This window comes from Geotrypetes seraphini, chromosome 7 (genome assembly GCF_902459505.1).
Source record: "Geotrypetes seraphini chromosome 7, aGeoSer1.1, whole genome shotgun sequence".
Taxonomy (NCBI): Eukaryota; Metazoa; Chordata; class Amphibia; order Gymnophiona; family Dermophiidae; genus Geotrypetes; species Geotrypetes seraphini.
Genome location: NC_047090.1, coordinates 93,375,274 through 93,389,986, shown reverse-complemented (window position 1 = coordinate 93,389,986; position 14,713 = coordinate 93,375,274). Strand labels below are relative to the sequence as shown.

General features: G+C 40.1%; 1 protein-coding gene across 6 annotated transcripts in view; it reads right to left on the bottom strand.

Moving 5' to 3' along the window:
* Nucleotides 1-14,713, bottom strand: part of TTC6 (tetratricopeptide repeat domain 6) — a 302,423-nt gene that overhangs the window by 217,604 nt on the left and 70,106 nt on the right. For 5 of the 6 annotated variants that reach the window (XM_033953436.1, XM_033953440.1, XM_033953437.1 and 2 more), the window contains exons 9-11: nucleotides 13,433-13,537; nucleotides 3,618-3,704; nucleotides 26-112 (exon numbers count right to left, since the gene is read on the bottom strand). In XM_033953436.1, coding sequence (XP_033809327.1) covers nucleotides 26-112; nucleotides 3,618-3,704; nucleotides 13,433-13,537 — 279 coding nt within the window. The remainder of the gene's footprint in view (nucleotides 1-25; nucleotides 113-3,617; nucleotides 3,705-13,432; nucleotides 13,538-14,713) is intronic. The other variant, XM_033953439.1, reaches the window with a different exon arrangement.

Genomic DNA, 14,713 nt, shown 5'->3' with positions numbered 1-14,713 from the left:
ATGAAAACATGAAACATAAGGTTACCTTTAAGTTTTTAACAGCTGAAACAGAATCTGGTATTAATGACCTCAAATCTGACATGGAACTGTATTTTCTTGATAGTATTCTTTCCTAACAAATAAAGAAGAAATTTAAGATCAAACAAGATCCTAATACTTTTAAATTAGAACAGGGTACAAGATACAAACCTTGCCAGTAATAAACATGTCTTGCCTTCAGAAAAAGTACCTAGGAAGAATTAGGTTCTTACCTCAAAAATCCTCTTTCCTGTAGAACAGCATACAATTCTTTATGGATGGGATGTGTTTATTGTAAGCTTCTATACTGCTAATTAATGACTATGAAGTCAATTCAGAGCGGTTTACAAGAGCAGCTTTGATGGAAATATGAACATTAACTTCAGTAATGATGATACAATACACGAGCTACAATATATGAACTATAAACAAATAGTAACACAACACTGCTGGCGTTATGATAAAATAGCTTAGTAGTGGTGTTACATACAGAATCAGATTATTTCTGAGATGTCCAGTATAGATCTACATGTACAAATCATTTACCTAGTCTATCCTTTGATTGACTCAACAATAAAGAATACTATAACCCTATATCTCTTCATTATACTTATTTTTATAACACTGGTCAACAAGCATTTTGCTACTGGAGTTCTGTCACCTGTACCTTAACAAGGGCCACATGCTGACTCTTAAATCTGAAAACAATTTTCATCTATTAAATCCTGTTTTTAAGTTATGCCTCAGTTTGTGTTAATATCATTTTTGTCAATAACGTGTCGCGTTGGTATTTTACCGTTTCTGTAATACAATATTGCATTTTAGGACAGCTCATCGATCACATATACCAGTAATTTGAAAGTTTATTCTAAAAAGTGATTGTGCTGCTTTTTCTACCTGTGAATTTTTATATTTTGTTTGTTTTTGTCTAAGATATTATAATTATTATGAACAGATGAGGTTGTGTTAACCATCCTGATAATTTCTGTGGACAATTTACTGCACAAGATCAGAAAAAGAATCTGTCCAGCAGACTTCAAAGTGCATACAAGCATTATTTTGGCTGTAAAGTTGGCAACCAAGATAAAGCGTGGGCACCTTATGTGTGCTGCACTGTCTGCTATTACAGATTAACACAGTGGCTGAATGGGAAATGGAAGATGCCTTTCGCTGTACCCAGGGTGTGGTGTGAACCAACAAATCATCACTCAGACTGTTATTTTTGTATGACAAAAATTGATGGATTCACAAAGAGGAATAAATCAAAAATTGTGTATCCTGATTGCCTGTTAGCAATTAAACCCGTTTCTCATGACTCAGAGAATCCAGTTCTAATTCCTCCTTCCACATCTGCAGCACAATGTATCGAAAGTTCAGATGAAGACTCTGCTGCTGTGAAGGAGTTATATGAACCTGAAGTGGATGAAAACCGACCTCACCTGCTCAGGAAGATCTTAATGATCTGGTTAGAGACTTGTCACTGTCAAAGGAGAAAGCCTGAATGGGCCTCTGCAAAATAGATCGGTGGCAAGGGGCTGGTGCCACCACTCATGAATCAGTGAGTCTGTTTTTTCTGGAAGTGAATCAGTGAATCAATTTGAATTAGGAGTCTACTGCAGACTCAATGGCTATTGGTGGGAGAATTTTTAGCTTACAAACAACTCCTCCACTACGTCCAGTCTTTAGATTTGGCTGGATTATCTTTTGCTGTTGAGGTAAAATTCCAAGAACTGTTAGAGCCCTATTTGAAGGATGGGTTCCCAGTTTCAGATTTACCTACAGATCTTCAGCAATTAAGTGCGCCTACAGCCAGGATCGCCTTATTTACACGCTGGTGCCAGGACTTAGGTCTACCTGAGACATCTTTAGATCTAGGGCTTTGATAAATAAAGAAGAATCCCAGAGAACTCAATAAGCGCAGACCTCTGGGAATGAAAATACCGGTAACTCCAGAGCATATTTTACACAGAGCCAGCTCCATCTTTCAGGATATGCAACAACTCTTGATTACCAGAAATGCTCTCAACAGGTTCATTTTTTCATGCCTTCTGGTCAGGCCCTAAAGTAAAACGTTTTTGGAGGCTCATTCTAAATTATGTGGAAGATATCTTTAACCACCAGATACCGTTGTCTGCAGCAGGCCTCTTGCTTGACAAGTACGAGGCCTTTCAACTTCCCTTCCCAATGTTAGTTCCTGAGGAAGGTGGGAGTTTGGGGGAAAAAGGTGATTCTTTCAGAATGGGTTACAGCTTCCTAGCCTTCCTTTGGGCTTTGAGAAATCGCCTACATGCACTGATGCTTTAGGACAGGGGTAGGGAACTCCGGTCCTCGAGAGCCGTATTCCAGTCGGGTTTTCAGGATTTCCCCAATGAATATGCATGAGATCTATTTGCATGCACTGCTTTCAAAGCATATTCATTGGGGAAATCCTGAAAACCCGACTGGAATACGGCTCTCGAGGACCGGAGTTCCCTATCCCTGCTTTAGGAACAGAGAGCTTTTGTTTATTTTAACTGGAATAGCAATACAACAAATAACATACAATTGGAAAACATATGACAGGTTAAATTATAATTTTTGGTGGAATTCTGTGTGTCATATATACAAAATGGAGCTCACAATAGCAACGCAAAAAGGTTATATTAGTAAATTTCAGAAAATCTGGGGACCGTTAAAAGATTGGCCAATCAGACCTTAGACTTAGTGGGGATGGGCGGATCCGCTATGCCTAAGGCCTGATAGGTCCAGGCTTCTAGAGCCTGGGCCAATCAGGCCTTAGGCTTCGGCGGGATGGACCAGGAAGGGGCGGGCCCGCCTCATTTCGACCAGGCTTGCCTGCCGGCTGGACGTGCAAGACCCATCTCGCCGTAAGAACAGGTTTGGTGGAGTGGAGGTTTGGGGGTTGTTAGCGCCGGGGGGGGGGTGCGTCTTCGGGCAGGAGGGATTGGGCACCCTTCCTGCCAGCGATCGGACAGGCCATGGCCCGCTATACTTATCGCGGCAGAGAGATCCCTTGCCGCAATAAGTGTAGCGGGCCGTGTCTAATCTAACCCGATTCTCTAACCCGCGTCTGTAACATGGACGCCGGTTTACAGAATCGGGGTTTAGTTTAGGCCGATTCTGAATAGGACGCCTCTCCCGGGCGTCCTATACAGAATCAGGGCCTAGGTGTCTTGCGGGCCTCGCCTTCAATATAGGCGGCCTGCCTGGGGAGCATTTTTTTAAAAAAACGTGCATCCCGATTTGCTGATTAGACAGCTGTAGGACGCCTATAGCTGCCTAAAATCGGGACGCACTTTTGGAGAATCAGGGCCTTTATGCACATACACCTATATTTGATAAAATATGTGAATGCTTTGCATCTCTACCTATGCGAGATTAGGTAAAAGTAGGCACAATCTTCCAATGTCTACTTTTTATGCTTGCAAACCTGCATGCAATTCTGTAAAAGCCAAAACATGTTTTTTAAACATAGAAAAGGCTATACAAAATCATCCTCTAGAAACATAAAGCTTTTTCTGCACTAGTTAAAGGAAAAAGCAAATACAGAAGGGACTTTGTTATACATGGAAAAATGAAAACATGAAACATAAGGTTACCTTTAAGTTTTTAACAGCTGAAACAGAATCTGGTATTAATGACCTCAAATCTGACATGGAACTGTATTTTCTTGATAGTATTCTTTCCTAACAAATAAAGAAGAAATTTAAGATCAAACAAGATCCTAATACTTTTAAATTAGAACAGGGTACAAGATACAAACCTTGCCAGTAATAAACATGTCTTGCCTTCAGAAAAAGTACCTAGGAAGAATTAGGTTCTTACCTCAAAAATCCTCTTTCCTGTAGAACAGCATACAATTCTTTATGGATGGGATGTGTTTATTGTAAGCTTCTATACTGCTAATTAATGACTATGAAGTCAATTCAGAGCGGTTTACAAGAGCAGCTTTGATGGAAATATGAACATTAACTTCAGTAATGATGATACAATACACGAGCTACAATATATGAACTATAAACAAATAGTAACACAACACTGCTGGCGTTATGATAAAATAGCTTAGTAGTGGTGTTACATACAGAATCAGATTATTTCTGAGATGTCCAGTATAGATCTACATGTACAAATCATTTACCTAGTCTATCCTTTGATTGACTCAACAATAAAGCATACTATAACCCTATATCTCTTCATTATACTTATTTTTATAACACTGGTCAACAAGCATTTTGCTACTGGAGTTCTGTCACCTGTACCTTAACAAGGGCCACATGCTGACTCTTAAATCTGAAAACAATTTTCATCTATTAAATCCTGTTTTTAAGTTATGCCTCAGTTTGTGTTAATATCATTTTTGTCAATAACGTGTCGCGTTGGTATTTTACCGTTTCTGTAATACAATATTGCATTTTAGGACAGCTCATCGATCACATATACCAGTAATTTGAAAGTTTATTCTAAAAAGTGATTGTGCTGCTTTTTCTACCTGTGAATTTTTATATTTTGTTTGTTTTTGTCTAAGATATTATAATTATTATAAACAGATGAGGTTGTGTTAACCATCCTGATAATTTCTGTGGACAATTTACTGCACAAGATCAGAAAAAGAATCTGTCCAGCAGACTTCAAAGTGCATACAAGCATTATTTTGGCTGTAAAGTTGGCAACCAAGATAAAGCGTGGGCACCTTATGTGTGCTGCACTGTCTGCTATTACAGATTAACACAGTGGCTGAATGGGAAATGGAAGATGCCTTTCGCTGTACCCAGGGTGTGGTGTGAACCAACAAATCATCACTCAGACTGTTATTTTTGTATGACAAAAATTGATGGATTCACAAAGAGGAATAAATCAAAAATTGTGTATCCTGATTGCCTGTTAGCAATTAAACCCGTTTCTCATGACTCAGAGAATCCAGTTCTAATTCCTCCTTCCATATCTGCAGCACAATGTATCGAAAGTTCAGATGAAGACTCTGTTGCTGTGAAGGAGTTATATGAACCTGAAGTGGATGAAAACCAACCTCACCTGCTCAGGAAGATCTTAATGATCTGGTTAGAGACTTGTCACTGTCAAAGGAGAAAGCCTGAATGGGCCTCTGCAAAATAGATCGGTGGCAAGGGGCTGGTGCCACCACTCATGAATCAGTGAGTCTGTTTTTTCTGGAAATGAATCGATTCACCTGAAGTGAATCAGTGAATCAATTTGAATTAGGAGTCTACTGCAGACTCAATGGTTATTGGTGGGAGAATTTTTAGCTTACAAACAACTCCTCCACTACGTCCAGTCTTTAGATTTGGCTGGATTATCTTTTGCTGTTGAGGTAAAATTCCAAGAACTGTTAGAGCCCTATTTGAAGGATGGGTTCCCAGTTTCAGATTTACCTACAGATCTTCAGCAATTAAGTGCGCCTACAGCCAGGATCGCCTTATTTACACGCTGGTGCCAGGACTTAGGTCTACCTGAGACATCTTTAGATCTAGGGCTTTGATAAATAAAGAAGAATCCCAGAGAACTCAATAAGCGCAGACCTCTGGGAATGAAAATACCGGTAACTCCAGAGCATATTTTACACAGAGCCAGCTCCATCTTTCAGGATATGCAACAACTCTTGATTACCAGAAATGCTCTCAACAGGTTCATTTTTTCATGCCTTCTGGTCAGGCCCTAAAGTAAAACGTTTTTGGAGGCTCATTCTAAATTATGTGGAAGATATCTTTAACCACCAGATACCGTTGTCTGCAGCAGGCCTCTTGCTTGACAAGTACGAGGCCTTTCAACTTCCCTTCTGAGGTCAATGTTAGTTCCTGAGGAAGGTGGGGGTTTGGGGGAAAAAGGTGATTCTTTCAGAATGGGTTACAGCTTCCTAGCCTTCCTTTGGGCTTTGAGAAATCGCCTACATGCACTGATGATTTAGGACAGGGGTAGGGAACTCCGGTCCTCGAGAGCCGTATTCCAGTCGGGTTTTCAGGATTTCCCCAATGAATATGCATGAGATCTATTTGCATGCACTGCTTTCAAAGCATATTCATTGGGGAAATCCTGAAAACCCGACTGGAATACGGCTCTCGAGGACCGGAGTTCCCTATCCCTGCTTTAGGAACAGAGAGCTTTTGTTTATTTTAACTGGAATAGCAATACAACAAATAACATACAATTGGAAAACATATGACAGGTTAAATTATAATTTTTGGTGGAATTCTGTGTGTCATATATACAAAATGGAGCTCACAATAGCAACGCAAAAAGGATATATTAGTAAATTTCAGAAAATCTGGGGACCGTTAAAAGATTTTTGTAATGAATGATTAACTTTTCCCATGTTAAGGTATTTGATTAGGGGGGGAAAGGGTGGGTTTTACTTGTTGTTATTATATAATACATGAGTATTTCAATAATTTCACAGTAAGGATCATTTTATGATTTATTGAATAGGGAGAGAGGGGGAGGGAGTATTAGATTCAGTAAGGATGATATAAATGTTAGATTTGTTTCATAATATTTAAAATATTATAGAATTTTAATTTGTAATGAAATGTTAAATTTGATGCTTATATGAGAGTTAATCAAGTGTGTATCTTTATGTTTTAAATGAGTTTATTTGCTATACTTGTTGTAACATACGAAAATGAATAAAGAATTTAAAATAATAATAAAAAAGAAACAGAGAGCATCCTGTACAAGTTATAAGCGTTAAAAATAATTTCTTCAAACTTGGGACACCTATATTCAACCCTTATCTCCCAAAGCTCGTAGTGAAATTTTAAATTCTTTTTAATACTCCTGGACTGCCAGTTGGCGTGGGTGGCTGGAGCGCTGGGTGTGTGGGGTGCCTTTTTTCTCTCTCTCTTTTGAATAAATGGTTTGATTTCTTGCTGTTGAAAGGGGGGATAAGTATATCTCAGGAGCCTATAAGAGTCGAAGGCTTAAGAACATAAGAAGTTGCCTCCGCTAAGATAGACCAGAGGTCCATCTCGCCCAGCGGTCCGCTCCCGCGGCAGCCCATCAGGCCCACTGCCTGAACAGTGGTCTCTGACTTTTTTATAAATTACCTCTAATCCTATCCCTTTAACCTTCTGAGTTCAGTTTGGTATCCTTTGCTATCTTTCGGGATGGGGTGGGTTTAGGGGAGGGAAGGGAGATGATAGATGGTAACTGTTAGTTTTGTGATTTCTCTTGTTGTTAATTGTAGATAGTTTATTTGAATTTTGATTAAACACCTCTCTGGGGATACAAAGCGTTGTACATTATAATTTAAAATAGATAGGGGACGAACAATAAATATTAAACATAGACCAACAAAACAAACTTACTTATAACATGAGAACATTGGGAGAAAAGGGAAGAACTACAATTTATTATGAAAGAGCGCATAAAAGGAAAGTACAGTAGGGAAAAAGGGATAAATTAAATAATGCGGAATTAAATACATATATATTAAATCAATTATAGGTATCTTTAAAGAGAAAGCATTTTAGGCTACAGTGTTCTCCCCAGAAATTTTTTCCAGCCGGGTGGCATGAAAAAGTAGCCGGGTGGGGCGGCGCGTGAAAATTTGGTAGGGGGGAAAATTAAATGTATACTATTTTTATTAGTTAATTATTATTATTTTCCAATGCTCGGTATGACTTCCTTTTTTAAGGTTTGACACTTGTGCCAGAATATTTTTGCTATATTTAAGAAGTATCCAATTCTAGAAGTGAATAATTAGATATTCACCCTCTTTCAAATAGTATAGAGGTTTAAAAAAGGGAAATGCGTTAATGAAGTCATTAGGTTCAATCTAACCATTTATTTCTGCATGAATTTAAACAACTAAAAAAAAAAGATAAATATAGCTCATCCAGTCATACAAGAAATGGCTGTACAACACCTCTAATAATGTTTTGATCACTAGGTTCCTTCCTGAGGTCTCACTGAGGATATGAAATAGATGCTATCCCCTCTTCCAGACCTCTTCCACATAATTTATGGAGAGGTGTTACTGAGCCTTGAAGGGCACCTGTGTGATTGATCTTTATCTGCTTCTTTTTTATTTTGCTATAGTGCAAAGTAAGAGCTAGGGCAAAACAGTATAGGTAAAGATGCAGGTAATAATTAGCAATGTATTAAAAATATTTTATTTTTATTTGCTTATAATGTCATTTGAAAGCTACTTGATGATAATACAACTTTAATTTAATTCTTTATAATGTGTGTCTGTGTTGGGGGAACAACACCTACGTCAACAGTAAAGTTAGAATAGAGTCATTAAATCCAGTGGTGTACCTAGTATATATGACAGCCAGTGCTAATCATTTTTTTAACAACCCCCTCCTCTATATAAAAAAAGATATTTTTAGTAATAATCCATGAGTCACACAATAAGGGTGCATCTAGGAAAAGGCAGCATCTTAAACACTGCAGTGAGCACTAGAACACCAACACACGCATTGTAAAACTAAACAAACCAGATCCTACACAGTCAATTGATCCTGTAATCGATGCTAACAGAAAGCCATGTCCTTTTCATACACACAGAACACAGATACACCCTTGCCCAATATGGAATAATCACAAACTAAAAATAGAAATATGTAGACAAAAGTTAAACTGAACCAAGAAACCAGACTGCATACAATGCAACACCACAGAAACAGTGACACATGTCCCCTAATACTGTGCAAAATATAAAGACAGTAGATGTAAATTTGAAAAAAAACTTCTACATAACAGTCACCACTTTACAAATTAACAAATAGAAATAAAATAATGAGAAATATGAAAATACCATTTTATTGGACTAATCCATTTTTCAATTAGCTTTCAGAGGCCAAAACTTTCTTCAAGACAGTACAGTATATACAGCTGTCCTGACCTGAGGAAAGGGGTTTATTCCCTCCCAAAATTGCCTTATTTCCATTTCCTATTGATAAATTTTAATCAATACAGTTACAATACTACTTGATTCCACGTAAAGCAACAAAAATATTTTTTTTCAACCTTTTGTCGTTTCTGCTTTAGTCATCTTCTCTTCACTCTCTTCTTTCTATTCAGCATTTGTCCTCGCTCCCTTCCATGCAACATCTGTCTTCTCTCTTTGCCCCTTCCACCCAGCCTCTACCCTCTCTCTACCCCTACCATCTACTGTCCACCCTATCTCTGCCCCTTGCATCCACTGTCCACCCTTTCTGCCTTTTCCATCCAGTGTCTGCCCTCTCTCTGTTCCATATGGTATCTTCCCTCTTTCTATGTCCCTTCAATAAACTCTATATCCTGTGCCCTTTCTCTCCTTTGTACATGATTTATTTCAGCTTCAGCCCCTCTCCATTTTTTGTCTCCACCCCTTTGCTCTGGCAACTCTCTCTTCTCCTTTCCTTCCTTCCTTCCTTCCCACTCCACCCCATGGTCTGACATCTCTATCTCCTTCCCTTCTCTCCCCCTTCTCCAGTATCTGCCTCCTGTCTTTCCCCTTTGGTCTAGGCCTCTCTCTTTCTCTCCGTCTTTCTTCTGTGAGGAGATCATGTTGATCTTGAACACTGAATAATTCTTCCACATTCTCCATATCACTGTACTGTAGTCTGGTCCAGCAGACTGCTTTGGCACTATTACATGGGTAATAGTAAATTCATTATGCATCAGCTTTCTACACAGAATGCCACAAGTCTCTATTTCTTGTGCTGTGCTTACATCTGCCAGCGTCAGAAACTTGTGAGACAGATCCCTTGGCAATACTACACTTCGGAGCCCTTTGACCATCTGGTTCTATATGGCTGCATCTCTCTTAAGGATCTGATCAGAGATTACATTAGACAAGGTGGTATTTTTAGGCATGGAAAAACAGGACATGTTCTCTTCAATCTGCTCATATGCCTTCAAATGCGCTTTAATATTCATCTGATCTCGGGCTAAATCTTGCCTCCTGAGCTGATCTTCAAAGGTGAGTGGAGTGAGAGCCATATCGGCAGTGAGATCCGTTTTGGGCCGCATGTTGTGCAGGGCTGGACTAAGGCAAGTTGTAAGCTTCCTTCCATCACTGACCTATCTTCCATAAGTCAGCAATGGAAGGAAGCTTACAACTCACTGCTCTTGCTTGCTTCGGGCCTTCCTCGTTGCCGGGTCCTGCCTACTTTCAGAAACAGAAAGTAGGCAGGATCCGGCAGCGAAGAAAGCCCGAAGCAAGCAAGAGCAAGTTACAGTGGTGCCTCACATAACGGACGCCTCGCACAGCGAACGCTGCGCACAACGAACTTCAGGTCTTGCTTCCCACAACGAAGTCGCCCGAGCTGCATCGCTTAACTGCCCTCTCTCCGCCTGGCTCCCTGTGAAGTGGCGCTACATATTTTAAACCCCCCTGCCGCCGCTGCTGCATATTTTAAACCCCCCCTGCCACCGCTGCTGCATATTTTAAACCCCCCTGCCACCGCTGCTGCATATTTTTAAACCTCCCCCCGCCACCGCATATTTTTAAACCTCCCCCCGCCGCCACATATTTTTTTAAAAAAGCCACCACTGCTGCAACTTTAATCTCACCCGCTCACTCGAACTGGTGGTCTAGCAGCCAGAAGCGCAGACAGAGATCAAGAGCAAGCCTTCTGTGCTACTGCCTGGGCCTGCGCTGATCTCTGAATGGCTGCAGTCAGCTCTCGCGGGACTCACAAGAACTAACTGCAGCCAGCTCTCGCGGGACTCACAAGAACTAACTGCAGCCATTCGGAGATCGGCATGGGCCCACACAGGCGTGCAGAGGAATTGCTCCTGATCTCTGCGCTTCTGGCCTGTACGCCACTGGCTGGGAAAGATGGGAGGAATTAAAAAAGGTACTGGGGAGTATGTGGGGGGTGATTATAATACACAGCAAGGATCAACAAAACCCCTGTCTCCCCTCCCCTTCACATATATCCCCTCTATATCATGCTAACAGCTCTAACAAGATAAATTTATCTTTTTTTATGTCATCTTAGCATATTTTATGCTACAGAACAAATTATTTTTTTTTACATGTATTGTTATGGGAAAACGCGTTTCACATAACGAACTTTTCGCATAACAAACTTGCTCCTGGAACGAATTAAGTTCGTTGTGTGAGGCACCACTGTACTTGTAAGCTGACCTGTCTCCTATAGCGAACCCATGCTCTGGGGCGTGTTCATGCCGACTTCCCTTCTCTTCCTCCCTCAGGACATGACTTCCGGTTTCGGAGAGAAGCGGCATGCACATGTTAGAGCCCCGGAGCATGAATTCAAGTCGCTTGCTGGCGTTAAAAGCTTAAAAAAAAAAAAAAAAGTCAGGCTCCTGCGATTCAGGCTGTGCCAAGTCAGCCCGGTAAATCTCCAAGCCGGTGAGAAGGGTTTGTTTTTTTAATGTTGAGCAGAAGGTGGCAGCAGCAGCAGGATTGCGATCGAGATTACAGCCGGGCGCTCATCTAAATTAGCTGGGCGGAGCGCCCGGCTGAAAGGCCCTGGGGAGAACACTGGGCTACTTTTAAATTTCTCCAAATTTTGTTCAGCTCTGAGGTATAGGGGAAGAGAGTTCCAGATTAATGGGGCAGTAACTGAGAAAATAAGAGTACGACGAGTATTTTTAAGGTTGGGACATTAAGGGAATGTTGAGAGGCCGATCTTAAAGTTCTGGGAGGGTCATAAGGAATCAGTAATCTATCTATGAATGCAGGTGTAGTAGTCTGTATAGTTTTAAAGGTTAAAAGGGCAATTTTATAGGTGATCCAGTGTGAAATTGGCAGCCAGTGAGCTTTTTGTAACAAAGGGGTGACATGATCAAATTTTTTTTGGAACCCAAAATGATTTTGATAGCTGTATTTTGTATGAGTTGAAAGCGTTTTATATCTTTTTGACACAACCCTTTATATAATGAGTTACAATAATCAATTTTAGATATTTTGAGGGAATGAATTAAAACATTAAGAGAATTTACGTCAAGGAGGGGGACCAAAGATCTGATCATCCTAAGTTTGCAGAAACAGTTTTTGATCAGAGCACTGATTTGGGGATGGAATGAAAGTTTATTATCAATAACAACACCTAGGGCTCCTTTTATGAAGGTGCATTAGGGCCTTAACGTGCGGAATAGCAAGCGCTAAAATGCCATGCGTGCTAGCCACTACTGCCTCCTCTTGAGCAGGCGGTAGTTTTTCAGCTAGTGCGCTATAGCGCACACTAATCCGGTGCATGTGCTAAAAATGCTAGCGCATCTTCATAATAGGAGCCCCTAATATTTTGGTTGTTGGAGTTGATTTGAGAGTGATATTGTCAATGGAAACCAGTGCGATTAACTCTAAACCTTCTTTGCATGGAAAAAGAACGTTACTTGTTTTAGAAATGCTTAAAGAGAGCATATTTGAATTTAGCCAATCATAAATTTTGGCTAATTTAAGATTGATGGTGGCAATATAATTTTGGTTAGTGGGGTCAATGATGTGAAGAAGTTGAAGATCGTCGGCGTAAGCATAGACAGTGAATCCGACCGACTGACTGAGGATTAGAAAATGGGCCAGATAAATATTGAAGAGTAAGGGGGACTGTATGGAATCTTGTGCGATGCCAAAGTTGGAATTAAAAGGACTTACAGACTGAGTTATTGAAATGAACAGTGGAAACCCTATCAGAAAAATAGGATTTAAACCATTCGAGAACTTGATCCGATATACCAATGAAAGCAAGTTTTGAAGTAGGAGCTGTTGATCTATGGTGTCAAATGCGGCAGCAAGGTTTAAAGAGATAAGAAGGATGGACTGTTGAGTGATTTTTGCGGATCCTTTTTGATTGGGGTGGAAAATCTGTGTTTTGTCAATAAAATCCGAAAGCTGATGAAAGACAATTTTTTTGGTTAGTTTTGCTAGAAATAGGAGATTTGCAATTGGACGATAGTTTGCACAATTCTCAAGAGTTATTTTTTGGGGTTGTGTTATAATTTGTTGGAAATCTCAATAAAATTGCTTTAAAATAAATCTTTAGGCAGTGACCATACTGTGTGCGTACCAGTGCCTTCCCACAAGACCATCAATTCAGTAACAAAACTAAGAAGCCAACTATGGAAATATATGCCTGCTGTCCTCAGAGAACACCTGGTACAGGTAAGTATCTTTGCTTTCTCCAAGGATAAGCTGGCATATTCTCACAAGTAGGACTCCCATGCTGCCAGGATCATGTCTCTGGATGAGGTTAAGCATTGAATATATAGGAGCCTGGCAAAACTCCACAGGGTTGGAGGGAAAGTTGGCTTTAAGTAGAGAATAGATTCTCCAGAACTGTTTGCCCAAACCAACTCTCTCTTCTGGAGTTGTGTTCTAAACAGTAGTGAGAGGTAAACATATGTGAGAAATTATGCCTGTTTGTCCTTAGAGAAACAAATGCCCAGTTATAGAATTGCTCTTCACATGACTAATTATATGCTTTGTTAATGCATTACATACCACAATATCTACATCATTTAGATAAAACAGTTCATTCTCTACAGTCTCGTCCTCCAGAAGGCTAGTTACGAAAACTTCGCTCGTAATAGGCTCAGTAGAACTGCTCTAAGATATTAAAAAAACAATATGATTTTCATTAACACAAAAAGAAAATATAAACTTAATGAGTTAATATTAAAACATAATTGAACAAACATCCCTATCTGATAACAGCCAAAGTAGGCAACATCACTAAGGTATTTATCTTCAAAGTTTATGCCTTCTTCCAAAGGGTTTCATAACTGTAATGCTATCTTACAGATCATTTTACAAATCTGCACTGCTAAGCAGTACATGCTAATTGCTGAGTTGCCTGTGTGAATAGAACAGGCGGCTTGGGCATTAAGCCTGTACTGCTTGATAGCGCAGGTTTGTAAAAGGACCTGCTAGTAGTATAAGAACAAATTTATTCAGAGGAAGATTAGGTTCTCAGATCGATAATTTTCTTTCTAGTAGAAAGGCATATGAGTTTTGAACCAGTGGTTTATTTTTCTTTACTTGTGAGTTTGTAGAAGGCATCATCTACCTTCTCTCGGCTCAGCCTCCTGCATCTCTGCGCTGTGCCCCATCTCCTTGGTTCATATCAAAGTAGTTGACAATTCCAATAAGAGGAGAGATAAGGAGGCAGGAAACTCCTTGACCAACCAATTTTGTTCTGATCTGCAACAAGTCAAAGGCAACAAATTAATGCCAATACAATTATAACTGAGAACAAAGTGGAAATGAACAAGCCACCTATCTGAGTGCAAACAACACTAACACTTATGTAGTTCTCTTGCCTCTTGCTTTTCTAATTGGAACAGAGAGCTCAATCAGTACTCTTTGGATCTATCTGACAACATACACCAACCTCTGGAAATGCGTATATGTATGAGGCACCAAGCAGGATAACTGAAATCTAACTGGGCAGGAGATTATCAAGGTAAAAACTTAATCTTCCCTTCTAGTACAAAAGACATGAGGCTTGAACCAGTGAGACATACCAAAATAGTTCCCTGAGTTCAGGGTGGGGCAGATGAGCCTGCTGCTAGCACTGAGGACCCAAAAGCAGCATCTAGTTATGCCGCTACATCCACCTTCTAAAACCTGGAGGGTGGACCAAGCAGCCGCCCTACAAATCTTTTCGGGCAGAACTGCCCGGGACTCTGCCCTTGAAGAAGCCACACCCCTCTTAAGAGTGTATGCTTCCAATATATGCTGAAGCAATAGCTGTGCAAATCCATCTGGACACAGAAGCCTTAG